The sequence below is a fragment of the Centroberyx affinis genome, unplaced genomic scaffold (genome assembly GCF_046629955.1).
Source record: "Centroberyx affinis isolate AG114_WGS23_722 - 3 ecotype Tasmania unplaced genomic scaffold, CSIRO-AGI_Caff_v1 ptg004897l_1, whole genome shotgun sequence".
Taxonomy (NCBI): domain Eukaryota; kingdom Metazoa; phylum Chordata; class Actinopteri; order Beryciformes; family Berycidae; genus Centroberyx; species Centroberyx affinis.
The window spans coordinates 63,651-85,453 of record NW_027282402.1 but is presented as its reverse complement, the minus strand read 5'-3'; the positions used below and the strand labels follow the sequence as shown (position 1 = coordinate 85,453).

The 21,803-nt window shown below is 39.2% G+C and overlaps 1 protein-coding gene across 1 annotated transcript in view; it reads right to left on the bottom strand.

Moving 5' to 3' along the window:
• LOC139666247 (F-BAR and double SH3 domains protein 1-like) overlaps positions 1-20,205 on the bottom strand; it is a 32,002-nt gene extending 11,797 nt beyond the window's left edge. Inside the window, exons 1-12 of the mRNA XM_071545381.1 lie at positions 20,071-20,205; positions 18,079-18,176; positions 17,117-17,162; positions 13,508-13,581; positions 12,757-12,901; positions 11,718-11,854; positions 9,895-9,958; positions 7,847-7,975; positions 5,798-5,920; positions 2,635-2,730; positions 2,061-2,177; positions 7-111 (exon numbers count right to left, since the gene is read on the bottom strand). Coding sequence (XP_071401482.1) covers positions 7-111; positions 2,061-2,177; positions 2,635-2,730; positions 5,798-5,920; positions 7,847-7,975; positions 9,895-9,958; positions 11,718-11,854; positions 12,757-12,901; positions 13,508-13,581; positions 17,117-17,162; positions 18,079-18,176; positions 20,071-20,091 — 1,155 coding nt within the window. The 5' untranslated portion in view covers positions 20,092-20,205. The remainder of the gene's footprint in view (positions 1-6; positions 112-2,060; positions 2,178-2,634; positions 2,731-5,797; positions 5,921-7,846; positions 7,976-9,894; positions 9,959-11,717; positions 11,855-12,756; positions 12,902-13,507; positions 13,582-17,116; positions 17,163-18,078; positions 18,177-20,070) is intronic.
• Between the last annotated feature and the right edge of the window lie 1,598 nt (positions 20,206-21,803).

Here is a 21,803-nt window from a genome sequence, read left to right as displayed (position 1 = left end):
AAGTACCTTGGCTTTCCTGACGCTCTCCTCCACCTCGGCCATCTTCTGCTCCACGCTGAGCCCCGTCTCCCCCGACAAGAGCTTCAGACGACACTCTAAAGTCTGCAGAGCCTGAGAGAGAGAGAGAGAGAGAGAGAGACAGAGAGACAGAGAGACAGAGAGATACAACACTTTGATTTTAACATTTACGACGTAATTTCATTTTATTATGGATGAAAATATGGAAAAAACAAAAAATGCTGTGAGACGACTATCAAAACTGTTCCTGGACAAAAAGTTATTGAGAGCATATTTTATATTATCCATTCACAGAGATGCATTCATGTACAGAGCATCTTGACAAAATTCCCTGAAATATCTGACAGCTCCCAGATCAATGGATAAATTGTGAAATCTCAAAATGTTGCAAATGTAATCTAGACAAAATGTATGAAATCTACAGTTAAGAAGCTGCCGCAGGAGACATTTCCATCAACTGTATTTTTGTGGACTGAAATCATATGCCATCCTTGATCCTTGATTCACAAAAATATACATATATATACTATTTTCAAAATTCTCTCTAAATAATAAAAATAAAATGGTAACACTTTACAATAGGGGTCACTAAGTTAAGGGTTAGTTAATGCTTAATAAGGGTTAGTTAATGCTTATTAAGCATTAACTAAATTAACTTAATTAACAGTTAACTAATGTGTAATTTACTAATGGTGTTCATGTTAACAAAGGTATTAACTTATACATTATTTAATAGTTTATAAAGATGACTATTAAATAATGTATAAATTAATACCTTAGTTAACATGAACACCATTAGTAAATGATTACCAGACACATTAGTTAACTGATAATTAAGGGTTAGTTAATGCTGATTAAGCATTAGCTTACTATAATAATAGCTTATTCAGACTAATCGCTTTAATTGCATTGTATTGGCAATAGTGGCATTATCGTGCAGATGAAATGTAGTCACTTGAGAAAATGACAATTAAAGTTTTTTTTTTGGTTGTTTTAGCTAGTTTTCTGCTTGGTTTAGTTGATGCAGCTGGTTAAATGTACAATTTAAACCTGCAATAAGTGATATCAGACCTTATAACCAATCCTGAAACTAACGTGTGCTATTTGGAGATTTCATTGAGACATAATGATATAAACAAATATCCACACGTGACAACAACACCAGCTGTGTTGCTGTTTTCACCTCTTTTCTAAAGCTTGTTGTCAGATTCCACTCCTGAACAAAGCTCCTCTTGGCCCATTCAGTAGCTTTTCATTTTTTTTTAAACTAGCTCGTCTCCTCCCTCGCTGTTTAAAAGCGGCCCTCACTTCCTTCCATTCCTGCAAAAAATTCTCATAATGGCGGAATCGATGAAGTGAGCGAGTAAACTTGTTAAATTAGTAAACTTGTTAAACTAGTAAACTTGCTACCTACCTTTTCAGTTGTCATTGTGGGACACGTAACCTTCAGCAGGAGACTGGTAACCAGCGACACTTGTCCGTAGGTACGGTTAGCTTAGCTATTAGACTTTATGCACCGTCCTTCACTAGGTTTGTCTTTTGGGGCCTCCATAGTCCAGTTGCTTTGCTGTGCTTTATTTACAAATGTGTTGTAGTTTCTGTCACCTTCTAGTGGTTGGAAATCACTTATTACCTCCGCCAAGGAGGTTATTTTTTCGGTGCCGTTTGTTTGTTTGTCTGTTAGCAGGATTACAGAAAAACTACTGGCCCGATTTTCATGAAACTTGGTGGAAGGATGTAGCATGGGCCAAGGAAGAACCCATTAAATTTTGGAGCGGATCTGGATCCGACTCACGAACAAGCAATAATAGCACGAACCTTGGCGGAGGTCTGCGCTCTCCGAGTGCCCTTCTAGTTGCAAGTAAGTTGTATGTATTAAATTACATATTTTATGAAACTACAGAAATGTCTCAAAACTGGCTGATCATGAATAAAAAAAAAAGAAAAAGTAGAATAATGGAAAGGAATGTGACAGCTGCTGCTAGAGGCATCCACTAGCTAAGCATCATCTTGGGTTTATAAGTTTGAAACCAAAGCCTCACCCTCTCCCCATGGCTGCTGATCTTGTAGTCTTTAGCAGCCTTGGCGGCCCACTTCCTAGCCTCCTTATCCAGACAGCCCTCCCCTTCTGAAGCACAAACCTCCTGCAGAACACACACCTACACAGGAGAGAGAAAAAAACATCCTTGTATCCTTCCTTCTTGGGTATCATCCATTTTTGCATCTGCATGCATCTGTTCACCACTAGGTTTCTTGCAATGATGGGATTCACAAATTCTGACCGTCCTGTTTTTGCACTTTTAATAAGAGCCTCTGGATAACAGTGTCAGCTAAATGCCAAAAATGGAAGGAGGAGAAAGGAACAACAAATTCAAGTACAATATATACATACACGCCCATACACACACACACGCACACACACTAAATCTCATCTTGAAAAAATAAGGATGAAAATGCTCACACAATTATTGACTAGCATGAGTAAGTTCTGTGCCATAACGATGATAGAAACAATTTTATGTCATTCTATTATTGAATATGAAAAAAAAATGACTAAACCAAAACACTGTGAACACACACACACACACACACACACACACACAGACACACACGCACCTTGTCATGTGGAGCTGGTTGGAAGGTGAATCTGGGCGTTTTGCTGAAGGAAACAGATTCTTGTAGAAACTGCTGAACATTCCTCTCTCTGGTCACCTGACAACACAACAACCAATCAATATTAACCAGGGATAAGACAAGCCAAGTATTCCTATCCTGTCCTTCCAACAAAGAAGCCCCAGCTAGGCAAAGTATCAGATTGTGTTCACATAGAGCAAAAACACATCAAATCCAGGTGTAAATGCACCCAAGATGTATTGAAGATGTGTTCATCCAAATGACCTCCGAAGTTGTTCAGAGACGTATTTGGCCACATTAACAACAAAGTGTAAATGCAGTGCGTCTCCAATCCACATATAGCAATGGAAATAGAAATAAAACAAATTAGAAATAAAACAATATTTTGGCAACATACTTGTCAAAAATGACAAGATCTGATTTCACAGTCAGGTGTAAATGTAATCTAGCTGAATCATGGCACCATGGTAATGAGTCATTATAATTGAGCAAACAATTAGATACTGCAGCTCCTGTTTCTCCTCTGAACTGCTGAGGCAGTTTCCAACCAGGAGGGTCAGCCGGTCCATTAACCTATTGATGTTGAGACCAATAGTGAGAACACATTGGATGTAATGCTGTGAACTAGGTGTACACATGAGTCTAGCTACAGGGTAGTGCAGATCTAAAATTGGATATGGTCCAGTCAGTGCGGTCCACCTCTGATATGATGGAGCTGCTAACCCACCTAAAAGAATTCCATTAGCGTGGGATTCAGTGGAGAGTTTTAGTGTCCCATGATGATCTGAATGCTGTGTTACACTCTCAGAAAACAAGGTACAAGAATGTACCTAAAAAGGTACAAATACTAGTCTCTGGGACTGTACCCTATTAGGGTGCGAATATTGTACCCTTAGGCATGGGTCCATATTTGCACCCTTGTCATCTGTACCGCCAAAGAAACAATTATGTGTTACGTTATGTGTCAAATGACAAAAAAGTTCATAGATGCTTTGGTACAAAAATGTACCCTTTGAAAACGTACAGATATGTTCCTTTTCACCTAAAGGACCACTAGTTGACCTTTGAGGGCCCATTTGAGGGCCCATTTGAGGGCCCATTTGAGACAAATGCACCTTTTGGCAGAGGCTTTTCCATCCTGACTAGAATACAATTCTAGTGGAAACACTGAATGCTTGTCATTCTTTGTGCATGAAAATGGTCCACTGTCCACACTTTTTGAGCATTAGCCGCTCAAACATGGAAGGAGTTTGTAGCCTACATAGAGTATGTAACAATATCTCTGTGGCATCTCAATAGGCTTGTTGGTAGGACGTGGTGTTATAATTTTGTTTGAATGTTGTCACAACATTCAATCTGAATGTGTCTCATGACTTCATCTGTAAAACAATGTTTTGCTTCATTTAGTTTGAAGAGGAGGACGGGCTGGCTCCAGATGACTTCACAGGAGAAAGCAGAGTCTAATTTGCCTGGGTCCAGACCTTTGAATCCGCCCACTCCACAGAGTTGACTGATTCTGGTCTGGCATTGTGACATGAAACAGCGGTTTCTCTCGGTTGAAAAATCGACCGGTCCAATGAGCGCCGGGGGGGACTAACGATTAGCCAATCAGTGCCACGGGCGGGACTAACACCGTTGTCAAGCTGTTGTCAAGCTGTGCGCCGGAACCAAGGAGGAGTAATAACAACAATGGCGACCGCCGTAGACAAGATAGGCGCTGCTATCAAGGCTGTTCTAAATCAATTAAAAGTACCAATTACTTTGAAATCCGAAATACTTTGTTTTTACTTGGCTCCGTGTTGTCAAAGATGCTCTGTACTTTCTGAACCGTCTCTGGTGTTGTCATGGCTACGCATCAGTGTCGACTTAAAATGACGTTAGATTCAGGCGGATACGTCGGTCTCTAGTGATTGGTTAGGGAAAATAGAATCCCCCTCCCCCACGGAAATCGGTTAGAGTGGAGGCAATGTCAGACTGAAGATGGAAATGGAGTGGAACGAGTTGACAATTCTGTCTGATATCAGGCAAGAGTCTAATAAGTGCCTCGACAAAACTTGTCCACAGCACATAAAACTCCCATAATGCGCAGCGCTTCAGTTGGGTGGGACCACAGTCAGATCAGATCACCTTGTCCCTCCAAATGAAGCTCCATGGTTGGTTTTGGAAACAAAACTCATATGGACAAACAAACCAAACGAAGGAAGAAGGTGAGATGTTCCTGCTCTTGGATTGCACTCACTTGCTAGTTCAAAAACACCTGGCATGTGTTGAATTCAAAACTTCAACCTGCTTTGTGTGAGCCACCTCCCCTCTCACTCCTCTCTTGCCTGATCCTCCACAAACATCCTTCCTCCCTCCTACTAGCTCTCTCTCTCCACTCCTTTCTCACCTTCTCCCCTTTCCTCACACCCCTTTTCCCTTACTTTCAAACATGCTCTTCTTACTTTCCCTTTTTTCCCTCCTGTCTTCTCCCTCTCCCCACCCTCCTCTCCATCTCCTCCTCCCTCTATCCTGCCCCCATCTCTTCTAGAGAGGAGGTGAGGAATGTCTTATGTCTGATCACACAGGAATTGTAAAAAAATTGTAAAAAAAAATGCGTTAGCTAACTAAAAAAAACCAAACTGTTAGCTAACTAACCAGCAGGCTCATTTAGCAAAGTAACTAATGTTAATGTTAAAATGCTAACGCTAGCTTCTAGGCTACTAGATATGTTAGCTAGTGTGCTAATCAGTGTTAACCAGACAGTGATGGTTAGCTGACCAGATACTATTTAGCTAACAAACTGACAGGTAACACTTTACAATAAGGGTCACTAAGTTAAGTGACTTAATTAACAGTTAACTAATGTGTCTGGTAATCACAAAATCAATCAGATGTATCAGTGATAAAATGATCAGTTCAGAAAATAGCACAGAAATGAACCATGTCTATTCAGTTCTGATGAGATAGCCCAGTCATATATTTAGAAACACATTCAGCTGTTCACTTCCGTTGTTGCCTGAGAGCTGAAGACCAATATGGCTGCCAGAGGGTGAGTTACGTCACATGACAGCCCTCTATTGCCTTACAGTTAGGGTATACTGTGTATGGATATATATATATATACACACACACACAGAAATCACTGTCTCTCTCATGCATATACCTTAGCAGCACTGTCCCATATCCTGCTGTATTCTCTGTGTGTGGCCAGGCAGACGTCCATCTCTGTCCCACACAGCAGGGTGAAGTGGCCTCTCAGCTGGTCATATACATCACCATCCATACGCTGGACAGACAAACAAAGAGAGAAGAGACTTTCTGTTACTTCCAATAGATTCACCCTCAATTCACTGGCAATTGCATCCTCTCTTCCTTCTATAATCAGGATGTCAGTTTCCTCTCCTGTGAATCATCTGGAAACCAAACAGCATTGATATCCAGTGTTCTTGTTGTCCTTCAACTGGATAAAATGAATACTCAGATAATACTCAGAGCAAGTTAACATTTCTATCATTCCTTATCAAAGTAGTGGGAGTACTTACACTTGGAGAAAGTCAACTGTTCTACCATTTCTCATCAAAGTAGTGGGAGTACTTACACCCAGAGAAAGTTAACTTTTCTACCATTACTCACCTAAGCTAGTTAAGTGTGTGAGGAATACAAATCAGAGGATGGGATATACTGCTAGTTTTTGGATAATTCAACTTCAATTATAATTCACTTTTGAGTAATTATTTTTTATTGGTAACTGTAATATTGTTACTGAAATTGAGATAGTAATTCCTTAAATTACTCGTTACTGGGACAAGTAATAATATGCTGTAACATATTACCATCCAACACTAGTGACAGAGAGAGAGGAGGGGAAACAGGAGGCTATGCAAAGTATTTCCTATTGTCAGCTGAACAAACAAACCACTAACCAACCTCAATTGTCAGGAAATGATGTAATCAGTGATTCATCAGAAAAGGAAATGGATACATCTATGACATATCAGGAAAAAGGACGTCAGACAAGTGTTCAGACCAACTGGGAACTGGCAGGTTTCTAATCTGACCTGAGGACAGTTCTAATGCCCATATTCTGTTCAATATAATAATTTAGAATCTGGGATGTAGTGGAGAGTAAACCCACCTGCACTCAGTTTAACCACCTTTCTAGGTTGACATAAATCTCTCTGATGTAAATAATAACTAATAACAATAGTAAGTAATATCAAACTGGTGTATGTTATATGAGGATAGGGTCATAAATTAATGCTTTTCGGAAAATATAATTGTTTTTTGTTTATATTGGTATCTGTTTGTCTTATCATGATCACTGACTTGAGGTCATAGTTTATCCACCTTTATATTTACCATATAATAATAATAAACTTTAACTGGTATAGCACTTTAAAAAAAAAAAAACAACCCACCATTTGCAAAGCACTTTGACAATCAAATAAAAGCAAACATGATACTTAGAAAATGAATTCAAAAACATGAAAGGAACCAAAAGATGAAAGAATAACTTTTAAGAAGTGATCTAACCTCCTCAGGTAGACAGAGCCAAAAGCCAAGACTCCTTTAGTCTTAAACCAAGACTTTGGCTCATAAGGGCTTACTTGGTCTGTGATTATGTGTGGAATCAGACCTAGCCATGCATTAAAAGTGATCGGTAAAATCTTAAATCAATACTAATCTCCATTGAAGCGATATCTCCATTGAACTTTGTCTTTAGTTTTTTCGGCACACACTTTTATGTAAAGTTCGATCTGTTTTTAATTGTATCTCTGTTTGTTTGTGTGTTTTTAGTTGTGCCTGTTAACCTCATATATTACATTTTATTCCTATTTTCTATTATATATTTTTTAAATTTTTTTTTCATTTTTCTATCATTCATTGTGGTAGTTTCACATCACTGCTTTTGGGCTTTACTATATGTAAAGCACTTTGTAAACATTGTTTTTATAAAAGTGCTATACAAATAAAGTTATTATTATTATTATTATTATTATATGAAACATTAAATGCTGCTGGACACATAATGGATCACTAGCTCTGTCAATCAATCTGACAAAAAAAAAAACAGTCCTATGTTTTGGATTTCAGTGTTGGAGCTACCCTTTGGTTTACATTTAGTTTACAGATTAGACTTTTATAGAAGCTTCCATTTCTCCAGTTTACATATATCTGTGTGTGTGTGTGTGTGTGTGTGTGTGTGTGTTACCTCCATAATATGCAGTAGGTCATTAGTATAGTAGTGATGGTGATGGGCGTTGATGGCCGCTAACGTCAGCAGATATTCATTGCGAACTTCAGTCAAACGATCATCACACTCCTTCAACCTGGCACTAAGCTGAACACACACACACACACACACACACACACACACACACACACACACACACACACACAAAGTCACTCAAAACAGACAGTTTTACATTCTTTTTTTAATACTTTTCAATGCTAGTTCAAATTAAATTAGACCAATTTCACTATAGTTTCATTTTAAAACTATTCTAAGACTTTTTCAGACATCTGAAGTGTGTTTCATACTATTATTGCCTCTGGTGCTGACATGCCTCCAATGTATGAGCTTGTATAGACATGTATTACTGTCTGCAACAGCCTGTCTGAAACTGTGGGAATGGAGTAAACTGAGGTCTGTCTCTGGTGTTTCTTGTCCCACATGTCATATTTTAGTTATATGAGTCTGAGTCCCTGTATTGAATCAGTATCTGTATCTGTAGTCCCTGGGTTGAAAAATAAAACCGGTTAATGAAATAGATTGCCAGATAATATAACAACATCTTCAGAATTATATTGTAATAATGAATTTAATAATCATTTAATACAATAATGTATTACATTATCAGAAACAAATGTATTACAAACTTTGGACTAATTTTATTATCAAGTTATTACAGTATCTGGCAGGTATTACCTTATCATTGTATCTTATGACAAGAGCACTAGTATATTTTAAACTACAATATTTAAATGAGCCTGTTGAGAGACTAATACTCAGGGGCCCCACGTGACATGAATACTAATATGTTTTAACCCTCCTATTATGTTAAAATAAAAAAAAAAAGCCTTATATGTTTGGGGTCAAATTGACCCCAGAAATGTAAACCTACAAAAAATGACTGTAATTGAAAGAGTTACCCAAGTTTACACTTCAGAACATCAGCAAGTAACACATAGCAGTTAGTCAATAATGGAAAAAAAACACCAATAAAAAGTAAATTAGTCACCAATATAGTATTTCAAAGAGCTGTGACAGGACAGAAAATCTTCAGGTGAGATAAAACTCATAGAGAAATGGTGTGTGTGCATCTTATGCTATGGGCCCTAAAGCATGGGAAAGTTTTTTAAAGATCAAAGATTTGCATGGGAAAGTTCCCTCAGTATAAGTCAAAACAAAGAAAATGTGTGTAAACCATTTATATGTTCTCTGGTTTTATAAGGCTATTGTGTTTAGGGTCAAAATGACCCCAAACACAAAAAGAGTATACAGGACCTTGAAAACGTATCATCATGTTAAATGTTGTGTTTACCAGTTTTCCCCATGAAATTAGGAAAAGTCATGACATATCAAGCTGGAAAAACAATGTTAATCATGTTTTTATGTTCATTCATTTTGAATGGGGTCAATTTGACCGCAAACCAAGGTTATTATCGTTAACGAAAACTAACAAAATAACGAAAACTAGGTGTGAAAAAACATTTTGACTGGGTGATGACTGACCGATGACTGGGCAATTCTTCCTTCCCAGTACATTCTGGGACAGAAAAATGAAGCGGTTTTTCATCAGAAAAGAACGGACTATGCAGCCTGAACCAGTAGGACATTTTGGCACCACACAGCCAGCAGTAGGAGAAAATACTGACCCTATTCAAACCATTGCTTTAACAAAAAAATGAAGAAAAAAAAAAAAAAGAGAGAGAGAGAGAGGGAAAAACAGTACTATCATCTGCCAGGCCTGCCACCAGTTTCCAGCAGTGGGAAAGAAGTTAATCAAATCTTAGTGGTACAAATTGAGTGTTTGTGTGCCAATATGTAATGCAAATGTATTAATATTTCATCGTTCAATTGCTCCAAAATGCCAAAAATGATCAAAAGAGCCCTAAAAATATGATCATGGGGGCAAAAAACACCCTATGAAAAAAGTTAATTTCTTACTCTGGTCTAGACCCATAATTTAAGACTGTAGTTCTGGAAGAAATACTGTTATGCAGTACATTATAATACAGTCCAGTTCAGTTCAGTACCTTAGCACTCATCTTTTGTAGTCCTGTTCTAAAGTGGAAGATCCCATGCTCGCTCTTCCTGGCTCTGGGGGCGACAAAGTTAAAACATAATGTATTAATAATAACATAATATATTAAAACAAACAGAATCTAGTAGAACGGGTGTGATTGCAGAGTAAATGTGTATGAATGTGAGGCAGGGCATTATCTGAAAGGCAACTTTGGAATACCCACAATCCCTGTGTGCAGACCCATCTTGACAAAAAAAAACAAAAAAAAAAAGTCATAGCAGTTTGGCAGAAACTCTAACATGTTCCCTCTTGTCCAGCTGTCTATCTGACTACTTTCTCTTAGCAGTCATAAATGTCTCTGGCTTGTGCTTAGCTAAAGTTACAGGGACTGGAATTCCTGGAGGGGGGTGGGGGGTGGGGGGTGTATCAGAACAATGGGAGTATTGAAGGTAAAAATCCTTGATGTGGTTAATGATTTAGGTTGACTCCACTCCACTTCCACTATCTAATACCAAAGCTGTGCTGTGGTCTGCTAGCAGTGTGCTGCCAGGTAAAACCTTCTATCTCCAAAATGTCTTTTACAGGAACGAAGAACAACAGACCACGGGCTAACTTCAACCAATCAGATCAGATTGCCGAAGCCGGTCGGGAGAAGAGCGAAAACATCTTTTCCATCCAGAAATGCCTTCAGTGCCGTTCTTTGCTCTTCTTTCAATGAAGAAATACTCTCCAGATTCTCGCGTGATCGTGATCTTGCGAATCCAGCTGCCTCGCAAGGTAACTCCCCACCATGGTCTACTGACAGATTCATAATGGAGGAGAGTCCAGACCGGATTCTCCCAAGAGGTGATGTTCTCGTCCTTGAGGTGCAGAGTCGCCCTGACGTCAACCTGGCATTGACTCTAACCTAGAGGGTAATGCAGTCCTGTTTGTTTCAGCTGAGAAATATATCAGAACAAATATTCACCATTCTCATCTTCTACTAACCTGGAGAAGGTCACATATGCCTTTATCTTCAGTCAAAAGTCCTCACGCCTCCAGCTATTACAGAATGCAGCTGTCAGGGATTTAACAGGTGCCAAACATAGAGACCACATTAATCCAATCCTTACTTCCCTACACCAGTGGTTCTCAACGTGGGGTCCGGGGACCACCAGGGGTCCTTGAGGGGGTTCCAGGGGGTCCCCAGCAAATTGATGAGTCGTTAAACTTCAGCATTATTTCATTTACAAGAAGTGAACACAATTAGAGAATGTAGAAGAATGACTGTTTCGATCATAGTTTCACTGTTATCTCTCTTCCATAGTCATGGAATTCTGGACAAAATCATATCTGACAAAAATATTCTCAGATTTGCCTAAATCTCATCAAATAGGGGTCCGTGGCTCTAATGTGGACTAAATTAGGGGTCCTTGATATGAAAAAGGTTGAGAATCACTGCCCTATACTGGTTACCTGTCACTTTCAGAATTGATGTCAAGACTTTACTGATCACTTTTAAAACTTGTCTAGGTCTGGCACCTAGTTACATTTCAGATCTTATAACCCCAAATGAACCAAAACGCAGCCTGAGGTCCTTGGGCAAAGCTCTTCTGGCCATCAGTCTAGACTCTATAGACTGAAAATAAAAGGTGATTGGGCATTTGCCATTACAGCCCATACACTGTAGAGGCCAGAGGAAATTATGCTTCTTTTAAATCACTGTGTTTTGTGCCTTGTTTCTCTCGCTCTCTGTGAATCACTTTGTTAACTCTGTTAGAAATTAGTTTCATGTTTCTCTCTCTCTCTCTCTCTCTCTCTCTCTCTCTCACACACACACACACACACACTGACCTGGTCTGTGCATCAGTAGCCTTCTCTCTAGCCACGCTGGCGATGTGACTGAGTTGGTGGTAGCTCTTTTTGACCCTGTGCAGCTCCCGTAGAGCATCCACCACTTCTCCCTGTACCCTCTGGAGTTGCTCCAGGCCCTAACACACACACACACACACACACACACACACACACACACACACACACACAGAATTGTGTCATTCTCACGTTGAGTGTGTTTTGGTTCTTCTACTAAGGTCACAGTTTTCAGTACAGGAAATCCTGTACTTTTGCTTAAAGTAACCACATAAAACATATTTCAACAGTCATATAGGCATACAACACCACCAGTCATATTTATGTGATACATGAATGCCACTGGGGGCCATTCTAAAAATCTATGCACACTTAGTACTATAGAGGTGGTTAGTCACGTGGTAATCCCGACATCATTATGGTTCCAGAAGAGTTTTGGCCATTTATCTGTAGTACACACATTTCAAAATAGCTGGTTCCACATAATTCTACTCATTTAACTGATGCATTTTTGATGCAAGAGTAATGAATAGCAAAAGTCGATTTCCAGAAAAAAACATAGCTGTAAGACCATAGGTACATGTGTTTCCATAGTGCTTTATGCCACAGCTCCATTTTTGATTGTACAGCATTTTACAGATTGATGAGTGATGCTTGAAAGAACGGTGGATCAGACGTATGCAATAATATTCAATTTCTTTCAAACAGTCATGCAGGGTGTCAGGATACTAGGGGCTGTTATGGAGCACAGAGGATATTAAAATGAATATTGTAGAAACATACTGTATGTATCTGATGATAAAACAAAGTTATTTTTTGATACAGATCGGCTGTAATCAACAATATAGTGAAGTCGGAAGGGTGGAAAATCACTGTACCACATGACTAGCCCGTACAATACAGCACAATCAGTCACTCATTTTCATACCATTTGGTTAAATCTGTGCTTATTCACAAAAAACTCATTCAAACTCAATTCATCATTCTTAAATGGTAACTTAATGGTAACTTCAATGTGTCTCACTTTCTTAGCGCGGACGTCCTTTGCGTTGCGAAGGCTTCTGGAGGCTTGTCCAATCAGAGTGCGGTATTCCTCAGCGGCGGCCAATCGTGATGCAGCGCTCTGAGCTGTAGTGTCCACCACCGACCGCCACACACCAAACACACTGCTGGAAACACACACGCACACATAGCTAACAATGCACATTTGCAGATCTGAACACCTTTCTTTATACATTTGTAAATGATAATGATAATATATATATTTGTAAATTTGTTAATGTGAACAGCAAACAATGCACATTTGAATCTGGACACATTTCTGTATGTAATTTTGATAATGTGAATAGCTAACAATATACATTTGCAGTCTGGACACCTTTCTGTACGTAATTTTGATAATGTGAACAGCAAACAATGCACATTTGCAGTCTGGACACCTTTCTGTGGCCTATATATTTGTAAATTTGATAATGTGCACAGATACTAACACATGTACAGGAGGGTACGCCTTTCTGTATTTATATTACCTCCATTTGTAAATTTTATAATGTGAATAGCTACAATGCACATTAGCATATCTGGACACCTTTCTGCACATATGTTCTTCCATCTGTACACACTTGCTCTTTCACTTCTAATCTGTAAATTTATCAACGTAGATGCTACATGTTGCTGCTGCAATGACTCAATTTTCCCATGAGGATTATTGTTTCATCTTAACTTAATTTATCTACTGGATACAGATGTGCATGTGGGTGCATCTGCATGATTACCCAGATGGGATAGCATCGGTTTTTCCTCTTTGCCAGTCTCTCTTCTGATACTGGACTGCTAGCCTCTGAAGAGCCTGGAGATACAGTTTAGCACAATATAAAGACACAAAGCCTATAAAGAGTATGGTGCCTGGGAGTCACTCCAGGAAAAACAACAAAATGTCAACATCCCAATTTACAGTACCGGGGGGAGCGAGGTGCTATTATGTGCAAATAACATGGTTCTCTTCATTTTAGTAAATGCATTCCCTCATTTTCATCCTTTTGTGCACAAAATTTCATAATTAGTGCAAACAAGTTAAAGGATACTTCCAGTTATTTTCAACCTGGGCCTTATGGTACGTTCCATTTGAACTGGGAAGTCGGAATTTCCGAGTTCCCAGATTTCCAACTCGGAAAGTCGGAAGAACCTCACCAACCCCGACCTCAAAATCCAAGATGGCTGTTCCGCGCCTCAAGCTGTAGTAATATACTGTTTATTAGCACTTCTGTCTTATTTGTGTCTCATTAAATCAGTCGTACACACAGTACTGTCCAACTTCTATCTGTGGACATGTTGCTACGGTGTTTGTAAGCGCAAAATACTGCGTAATGCGTTGTTATCAACTGGTATTACTAACAATGGCTAACCTGGCTAGAGCAAACCCCACTTCCCCCACCCCGTGAAATAAAATAAACTAATTGGTTTTCTGACTTCTTGAACTGGAACGTGGTCAACTCGGGTGTGACTTCATTCCCAGCTCCGACTTCCGACTTCCGAGGTAAATGGAACACAGCATTACCTTCCTAGTTTTTGCCATTATGACGATTGTGTTCAAAATTTTGTGACTTATGTCACTGTAGAGCTTTACCTACCTCCAGTTTGCCAGGAGCCCTACTCGCTAATACACACCCAGAAGGCATACACAATCTCAGTGTCAATCTCAAGTCAGTGGAACCAAAAAAGCGATTGGTTTGAAGGAAATAATTTGTTGTTGCTAATGGTTTTACTCGCTATGGAGCTAAATCCCGGCAGATGTCGCGTTGGGACCCTGTGTTCGAGGCTTTGGTCTCAGTGAAAATAAATGTATATATAATGGAGTTTGATAATCAATCAATCAATCAATCAATCAATCAAACTTTATTTATATAGCACCTTTCAAACAAATCAAATGCAATTCAAAGTGCTTTACAAGTGATTGACAAAACGTAGGATGTTAAAAATGGATTTAGAGACTAATGCACACCAAAACAACCAAAAACCCCAAAAAGTTAACTGAATAAGACAACAATAAAAGATGGGTAGTTAAGATAATAAAAGATAAACAATAAAAGATGATACAAGCAATAACAATACAAATATTTTTTATATTATACAATTATGAAATACTGCACAAAATAAATTTATTATAGTAAAACAGTAAAATGTTAATAAAATAAAATAGAATAAAATAAATAATAATGATCAACAGTGAAATGTTGATAAAACAAAAAAAAAAAATAAATAATGATAATGAATAAAATACGTATAAATACTAAAACCATAAAATTATAAAACACTACATAAAAGCCAGACTGAATAGATGGGTTTGTAGTTTATGTTTAAAAATATCAATATTTTCAGCTCCTCTCAGATCCTGATAATAACATGTACAAGACTGAATAAACGCATATATAACAGAGTTAGGTTTTTAGTGTCAAGGCAGGGTGTTCATTTAGCATTAGGCAGCTATCAGTATGTGTGGCAGGGCCTGGCATCAATCATTACCAATCAAATATCCGCTTTTCCTTCCATTTAAAAGCAGAGCGCTCTCAATTTGGTGATGGAAGAGAACATTCTAGAGTTCTACCATAAAAGCTTCTCCCAGCAGGAAACTGATGCGCTCGTGTGGGAGGTGCAGAATCGCCACAAACGAACACACGGTACCTTAAATATCATCATGGTGCACACAGTTGTACCGAGAGTTAGGGGACTCGAGTCACATGACTTGACTCGAGTTCAAGGTTATTATAGTTTTGCATTTTTCATTAGTTTTTATTTTTACTTCGTTTTGACTTTTTGTTTTCAATTTCAGTTTAGTTTTAATTCGTTTTTAAAGCGGGTTTGCTAGTTTAGTTTAGTTTTTAGTTTTTGAGAATGCTTAGTTTTAGTTTAGTTTTTATTAGTTTCAGTGTTAGTTGTAGTCTTTTTTTGTAATATGGGATATTTGTCAGGGGCGAGATACAAAAATTCAAAATTCTAGGCTTATGTATGAAACAAATTGACAAAAACGAAAACTAAAGACATTTTCTCTATAATTTTAGCTTATTTTAGTTAGTTGTAAACACACAATACAGTTTCAGTTACTTATCGTTTTTTGTAAAGCCTCTTTTTTATCTTTATTTCAGTTAACAAAAATGTTTTTTCACACCTAGTTTTCGTTATTTTGTTTCGTTTCGTTTTCTTTAACGATAACAACCTTGCTCGAGTTAGACTCAAGTCACAAATTTGACGACTAGCGACTTGCGTGACTATAATTGAAAGACTTCATTCATTCATTACTTGACAATTGACTTAGACTTCAGACTTCAGACTCAAAAGTACTTGACATTTTTTTTTATGAAATATTTGCATCTTTCTAGATACTGAGTATGAAAAGTTACCGTTTATGAAACATGATCGGTTGACTTTTAGCACAACGCAGTGAACGGCGTGGACGCATGCTCGGTTTTTTGTAAAGCCTCGTTTTTATTTTTATTTCAGTTAACGAAAATGTTTTTTCACACCTAGTTTTCGTTATTTCGTTAGTTTTCGTTCACGATAATAACCTTGCTCGCATGTAATGCATCACAGGCTGTCAGCCAGGTTTGATAAATCAAACTTTTATCGTAGCCTGTTGGTAAACACGTCAACACGCAAGATCTCATTATCTAACATTTTCTGACCAGAAGTTCTCCAGACCTGTGTTAGTGTGAGCTGTAGTTTTCTCTGCTTTCACAGAGCCTTGCTGAAAGCTTTAGGGAAGGTTTAGAATCCTGAGTGTATGCGTACACACTCACACACACACACACACTGTAGGCCTACTTGGGTGAAAACATACTTGAGGCCTTTCTGTCCTTACAAAATACCCACACGTATACACACACACACATATATGACACATTCCCCACCTCACGGCCAAAACACCCACCCACCCACACACACACACACACACACACACAGAGCTCTCTCTATAGATCAGGTTTGTGTTGAAATGGAGTTTGGAACAACCAGAAATATGGGAGAGATAAGCGATGCATTTAACTGAACAAGAAATGATTCAGTATTATACAAAATATTAAAAATAATATATATTTGTTTAATTATTTTTAAGAGTATTATAGCTTTCTCTGTTTCAAAAGCAGAAATATTTAGGAATCCCTACTTAGAATAACCCAAACAATGTACACACACACACACACACACACACACACAGTCACATGAGTAAAAAACACACAGCACTCAAGTCCTGAAATAGTACCTCTAGTCGATAAATGAGGAGCATTTCCAGTTAAAACATGAGAGGTGCCAGTAACACAACTAAAAATGGATTAGAATAGTTTGGGTGTGTGTGTTTGTGTGTGTGTGTGTGTTTGTATGTGTGTACTCACCTGACCATACTCTTTCTCTATGGCTGCTCGTTGTTTACTGAAGGACCTTAGGGGAAGACACACACACACACACATCAACAAATAGACATGTAATTTAACACCCTCTTCATTATCTCCTTAATCTAATTTCTCTCTCTCTCTCTCTCTCTCTCTCTCTCTCTCTGTGGGCATTATAAACACAGTGAACGTTCCTTGCACTTTATTTCAAATGACATTCATTTTTTTTTTGATGTGGTAATCAGCAAGTTCCTCATTTTTTAGCTTTGGTGCTCAGCGCTCACTGCTGTGGTCTTTCTGCACCGCACTCCCCAGAGATCACCTGTCAATCAAACAGTGTGGGCGGAGCTTGGATTTTCTGTTGATGCAGTTTGAGTTTCTGTAGGTGGCGCTCTTTTCTTTGTCTGTTCATCCATGGTGGCTATCGCTGCTCATGCTAACTACCCAGTTCTTCTTCCTTTTATTCCAAACAACCCGGAAGCGTAAAACGCATCACTTCCTGTGCGCTAAAGGATTTTTCCCAGGAAAGAGCTACCAGACACCGACTGTTTAGAACAGACAATGTAAAAGCTTTCATGAACTGGCTATAGGTTGAATCACTACTATGTTATAGCAATAGACAATGGAGAGCAGCAAAACGGAAATTTATGAAAAAAATTTGGATTATTACATTAACATTCTAATCAGTGGTATTGTTGCGGTCATATTTTTTATTATGTGAGTTTGAATTACTTTTTCTACTTTAGCTGACAATTTCTTCCAATGTGAAGTATTTTGTAAAACTATAGCTTCCACAACATTGCATATATCTCCTGATGGACTTGGAGACATCATCAGTCATCTAACCTGGGCTCACTGGGTGGATGGAAATATATTCTGCAATATATATTTTCACAAATTCCCTATGGACAAATCAAACACACCATAGTTTATATCTGTATCTAACAGAGAGAGATGCAGCCTACCTAATCTCCTCTAGTAGTTCAGTGTCTTGCTGTTGTTTGGTCTGCAGTCTGCCAAGCTGCTCTGAGAACGCCAGCTTCACTTGCTGGCTCTCTTTCACCTACACACACACACACACACACACACACACACACACACACACACACACACAGGACAGTGGAGATTTTAAGAGCAAAACACATTTTGGAGCATGCTGAATACAATTAAAATGAAATCTAATTGGGGACAGTGGTTTTGGTCGCCAAAATGGAAAGACGTCCCCAATCTACTGGTGTGTATTTTGAAAAAAAAGTCCCCAATTTTTGATTAAGTAAACACACACACACACACACACACACACACACACACATGGGACGGTCACAAACAAAGGGACAGCTGATATGATAATGTTACTGTCTGACACTCCCTGGCAAAAAAAATGACTATAGGGGTCTTGCAGTTGTGTCACAAATCTCCTATCCACCACAGCTGCCTGGGACCATCGAGGTCCACTGGAGCATCGGCTGTGTAGAAATAATGTCTAAATATATAACAACCAGAGAGAAACCTGGCTGAAAGAGATTGTTGTGGTGTGGGTGTAGGACCCTGGGAGATTATCAGGCTGATTAAAGGAGTAGTTCACCCAAAAATGAAAATTCTGTCATCATCTACTCCCCCTCATGCCAAATGAAACACAGGTGAAATTTGTTAGTCCATATAACACACAGGGAGGTTGCCAGGACAACTTGGTAGCAGCCTTCTCCAAAACAACTGAAGTCAATGGGGACCTGTTCTTTAGAGTTCCAAAACAAAAACAGCCAAACAATCACACTGTGAATAGAAAGACCTATACACCATTATTTGTTGCAAATCAATCAGCTGTAGTTAAGATTTGCACTAAAAGATGGTGTAAATATACTGTAGGTCTTTTTGGAACTCTGAAGAACTGGTCCCCACTGACTTCAGTTGTTTTGGAGAAGGCTGCTATGGAGTTGTCACCTGTAAGCCCTCTAGAATATTCCCATAACATTCCTATAGGCCATTGGTTCTCAACGTGGGGTCCAGGGACCACCAGGGGTCCTTAAGGGGGTTCCAGGGGGTCCCTGTCTGCGAAACCAGCCCGTAAAGGTGATAGTTTGCTGTGATATTTCCATAGTATCCTTTCCAAATTTATTATAGGATTACTACAGTTCTTTTTCATAAAAAAGAAAGTGGCAAAAAGTGCCTCTGTGGACCACTGTTTACCTTGGTTGAGACCCAAAGTGGGGTTTGGGAGCCAAAACGCTGGAGTAATTGATATCAAAAGTTATGAGCTGTTTACAAAAGCCTTCCCAAATCCCTGTACCCATGGCTGGGGAGGTTGCTTGGTTTACTTTTAAAGCTTTGTAAAGGTTGCTGTCATGCAGTAAGTTTCACTTGTTACAGTATCCAGGGATGGCAGATGAAAATGAGCAGGAGGAGACTGCTCGCTGTCCCTGTTAAATACACAAATCAATTAACTAGAATGACTTCATGCACAACAATATTTAGAAATATGTTTCAAACTATACAAAAACTGGCCTAAAATAGGCTGAAATTTTAAATGTAGATGCCATTTATTTGTATACTCTATATTTTGAGTGGCTGAAATTGTAGATGTACTTGCAGATAGATGTCAACAGCACATAGGAAGAAGAAAATGTATTTCCAGGGCGAAAGAGTGAATGTCATCTTTATGTACAACTACAGCCTTGGCCCTTTTCCATATATTTTGACAACATCTGTAAACATTTTCAGAAGTATATGTGAAATGTATGTTTTGTTGTATGGAGATACTCTTAACTGATGAACTTCTATAGTGGGTGGACTAGTGGAAGTGAAACGAAAATAGTGGAGACAGGTCTGGCTATGAAAGAATATGGATAAAAAGGGTATAAGCATGTTTAAAGTACTCTTTCTACTGCCTCAAAATTTCATATTGACTACTCTATTTACACAAAACTATCATCATCTTTATATACACAGCATGGACTTACCTTTCTAGGTGGCGGCTGCATGGCTGGATGCTGGTAGTTTCTGTTATTTGTCTCAGTTTATTTCTGCTGTGGCTGAACACAACGCTACTTCCTCAGTATTTTCACACATACACCGAGGCCCTCCTTTTCGTCCTCTCTCACTACTGCTCTCTCTCGTTCTCTCCCTCTCCCACTCACTCTGGTGCTGCCTTCGAGTGCTGTCGAGAATATTGGATTTCCGAGGTGAGCGTGCATGAGGAACTCTGCAAAGCGGTAAACGTGACTCGAAAAGTGGGAATTTTCTGCAATTTGATTCGTTTTGAGCATGGAAGCCATGTCAATAACTGATGGTAAAAGTGATGGATTATATTATTATATGCTATCGTTTGGTATTCTATGTATGTAATTATGTTGTATGTTTCTATTTCCACTCTTTGTGTAGCTTTTAGTTGTCACACGCTGTACTGGCAGTCTATAAAAATACCCATGACTGCTGAGTCTCCCCTCTTAAGCTTCCTCTGCCTGTGTTTGTTGTGTTCAGGATGTGTCTGGGCGGTAACCTTTTACTGTAAGCCTGTGTGGGGGCTGTGCCATGGTACGTTCAAGACAGCTGGGAACAGGGAAACTCTCACTTGGAATTTCCTACTTCACACACCTTGGAGTGTTTAAGTGGGTGAGTTGGTAACAATATGGGTGCCCGAAAGAAAGTTATGTTTTATTGGCTGCTTTTAGAGCAGCAATGGCGTTGGTATAGCTGGTTAGACATCTCTTGCAAAAACACATGAAGAGGAGAAAAGTGTGTAAAGTGAGTTTATTAGGGATCCAAGTACCACAGGTGCTGGAACCTTATTGTATTTGCTAGAGTTCTTCTAGCCTGGTAAGACCATCCTGATCACGTGACCTCACATTCTGTTTCCCGCCATGGATCAGTCTGGACTTCTAGCCGTCCACATCGATTTCAGTGGGCGGGAGTACTTGCCTTGACAGACAAACTCCTTCAGCCAATCAGCAGAACGGCGGAATCAGCACAACGACGAAAACGTCTTTTCTGCCGAGAAACTCCGCTAGTCCATACTCTTGTTCTTGTTTAATTGTTGTTATTGAGTCTATTTCTGCAATAACTGCACTTATGGCTGTGTTTACTAACGTTAACGTTACCGCTCGTTGCTTCGGGAGACGCCATCACTGTTTTGCCAGCGGCGGCCTGTATTTCACGTCATCAACTACGACGCAGTCCCTGATTGGCCCGGTTACGTCATCAACCACGACGCAGTCCCTGATTGGCCCGGTTACATTGTAATTTCAGGAAATTGATGTGGGTGGCTAGAAGTCCTAGTTGAATGCATGTTTATCCCCCTGGCTGGATTGCTGACTTGTTAAGCATCATAGAAATACCTTCAAAGGGGAGATACAATGCTTTATATTCGCCAGCTGATTTTTCCTCAATGATTTGGGATGTCATCCAAGCTAAACTCTTCATGCACTGCATAACAGGTTGAGAGGAGAAAACTGAGGGAGAGAATGTCCAATGTCAAGTTCATCTCTATGATGTCAGATGGATCTACAGATAGTTCTGTGATGAAGGAAGAACTGGTGTATGTGAGGAGTGCCAGGGCCGGGCAGGTCCAGGTTCATTTTGCTGGCTTACAGGTCACAAAGGCAGACACCACCCACATTGCAGAAGCAGTGTGTAGTATCATGTCAGGGAGCAGTGGAGACAGCAGTCACTGGAAAAACAAACTTGTGGCTTTTAC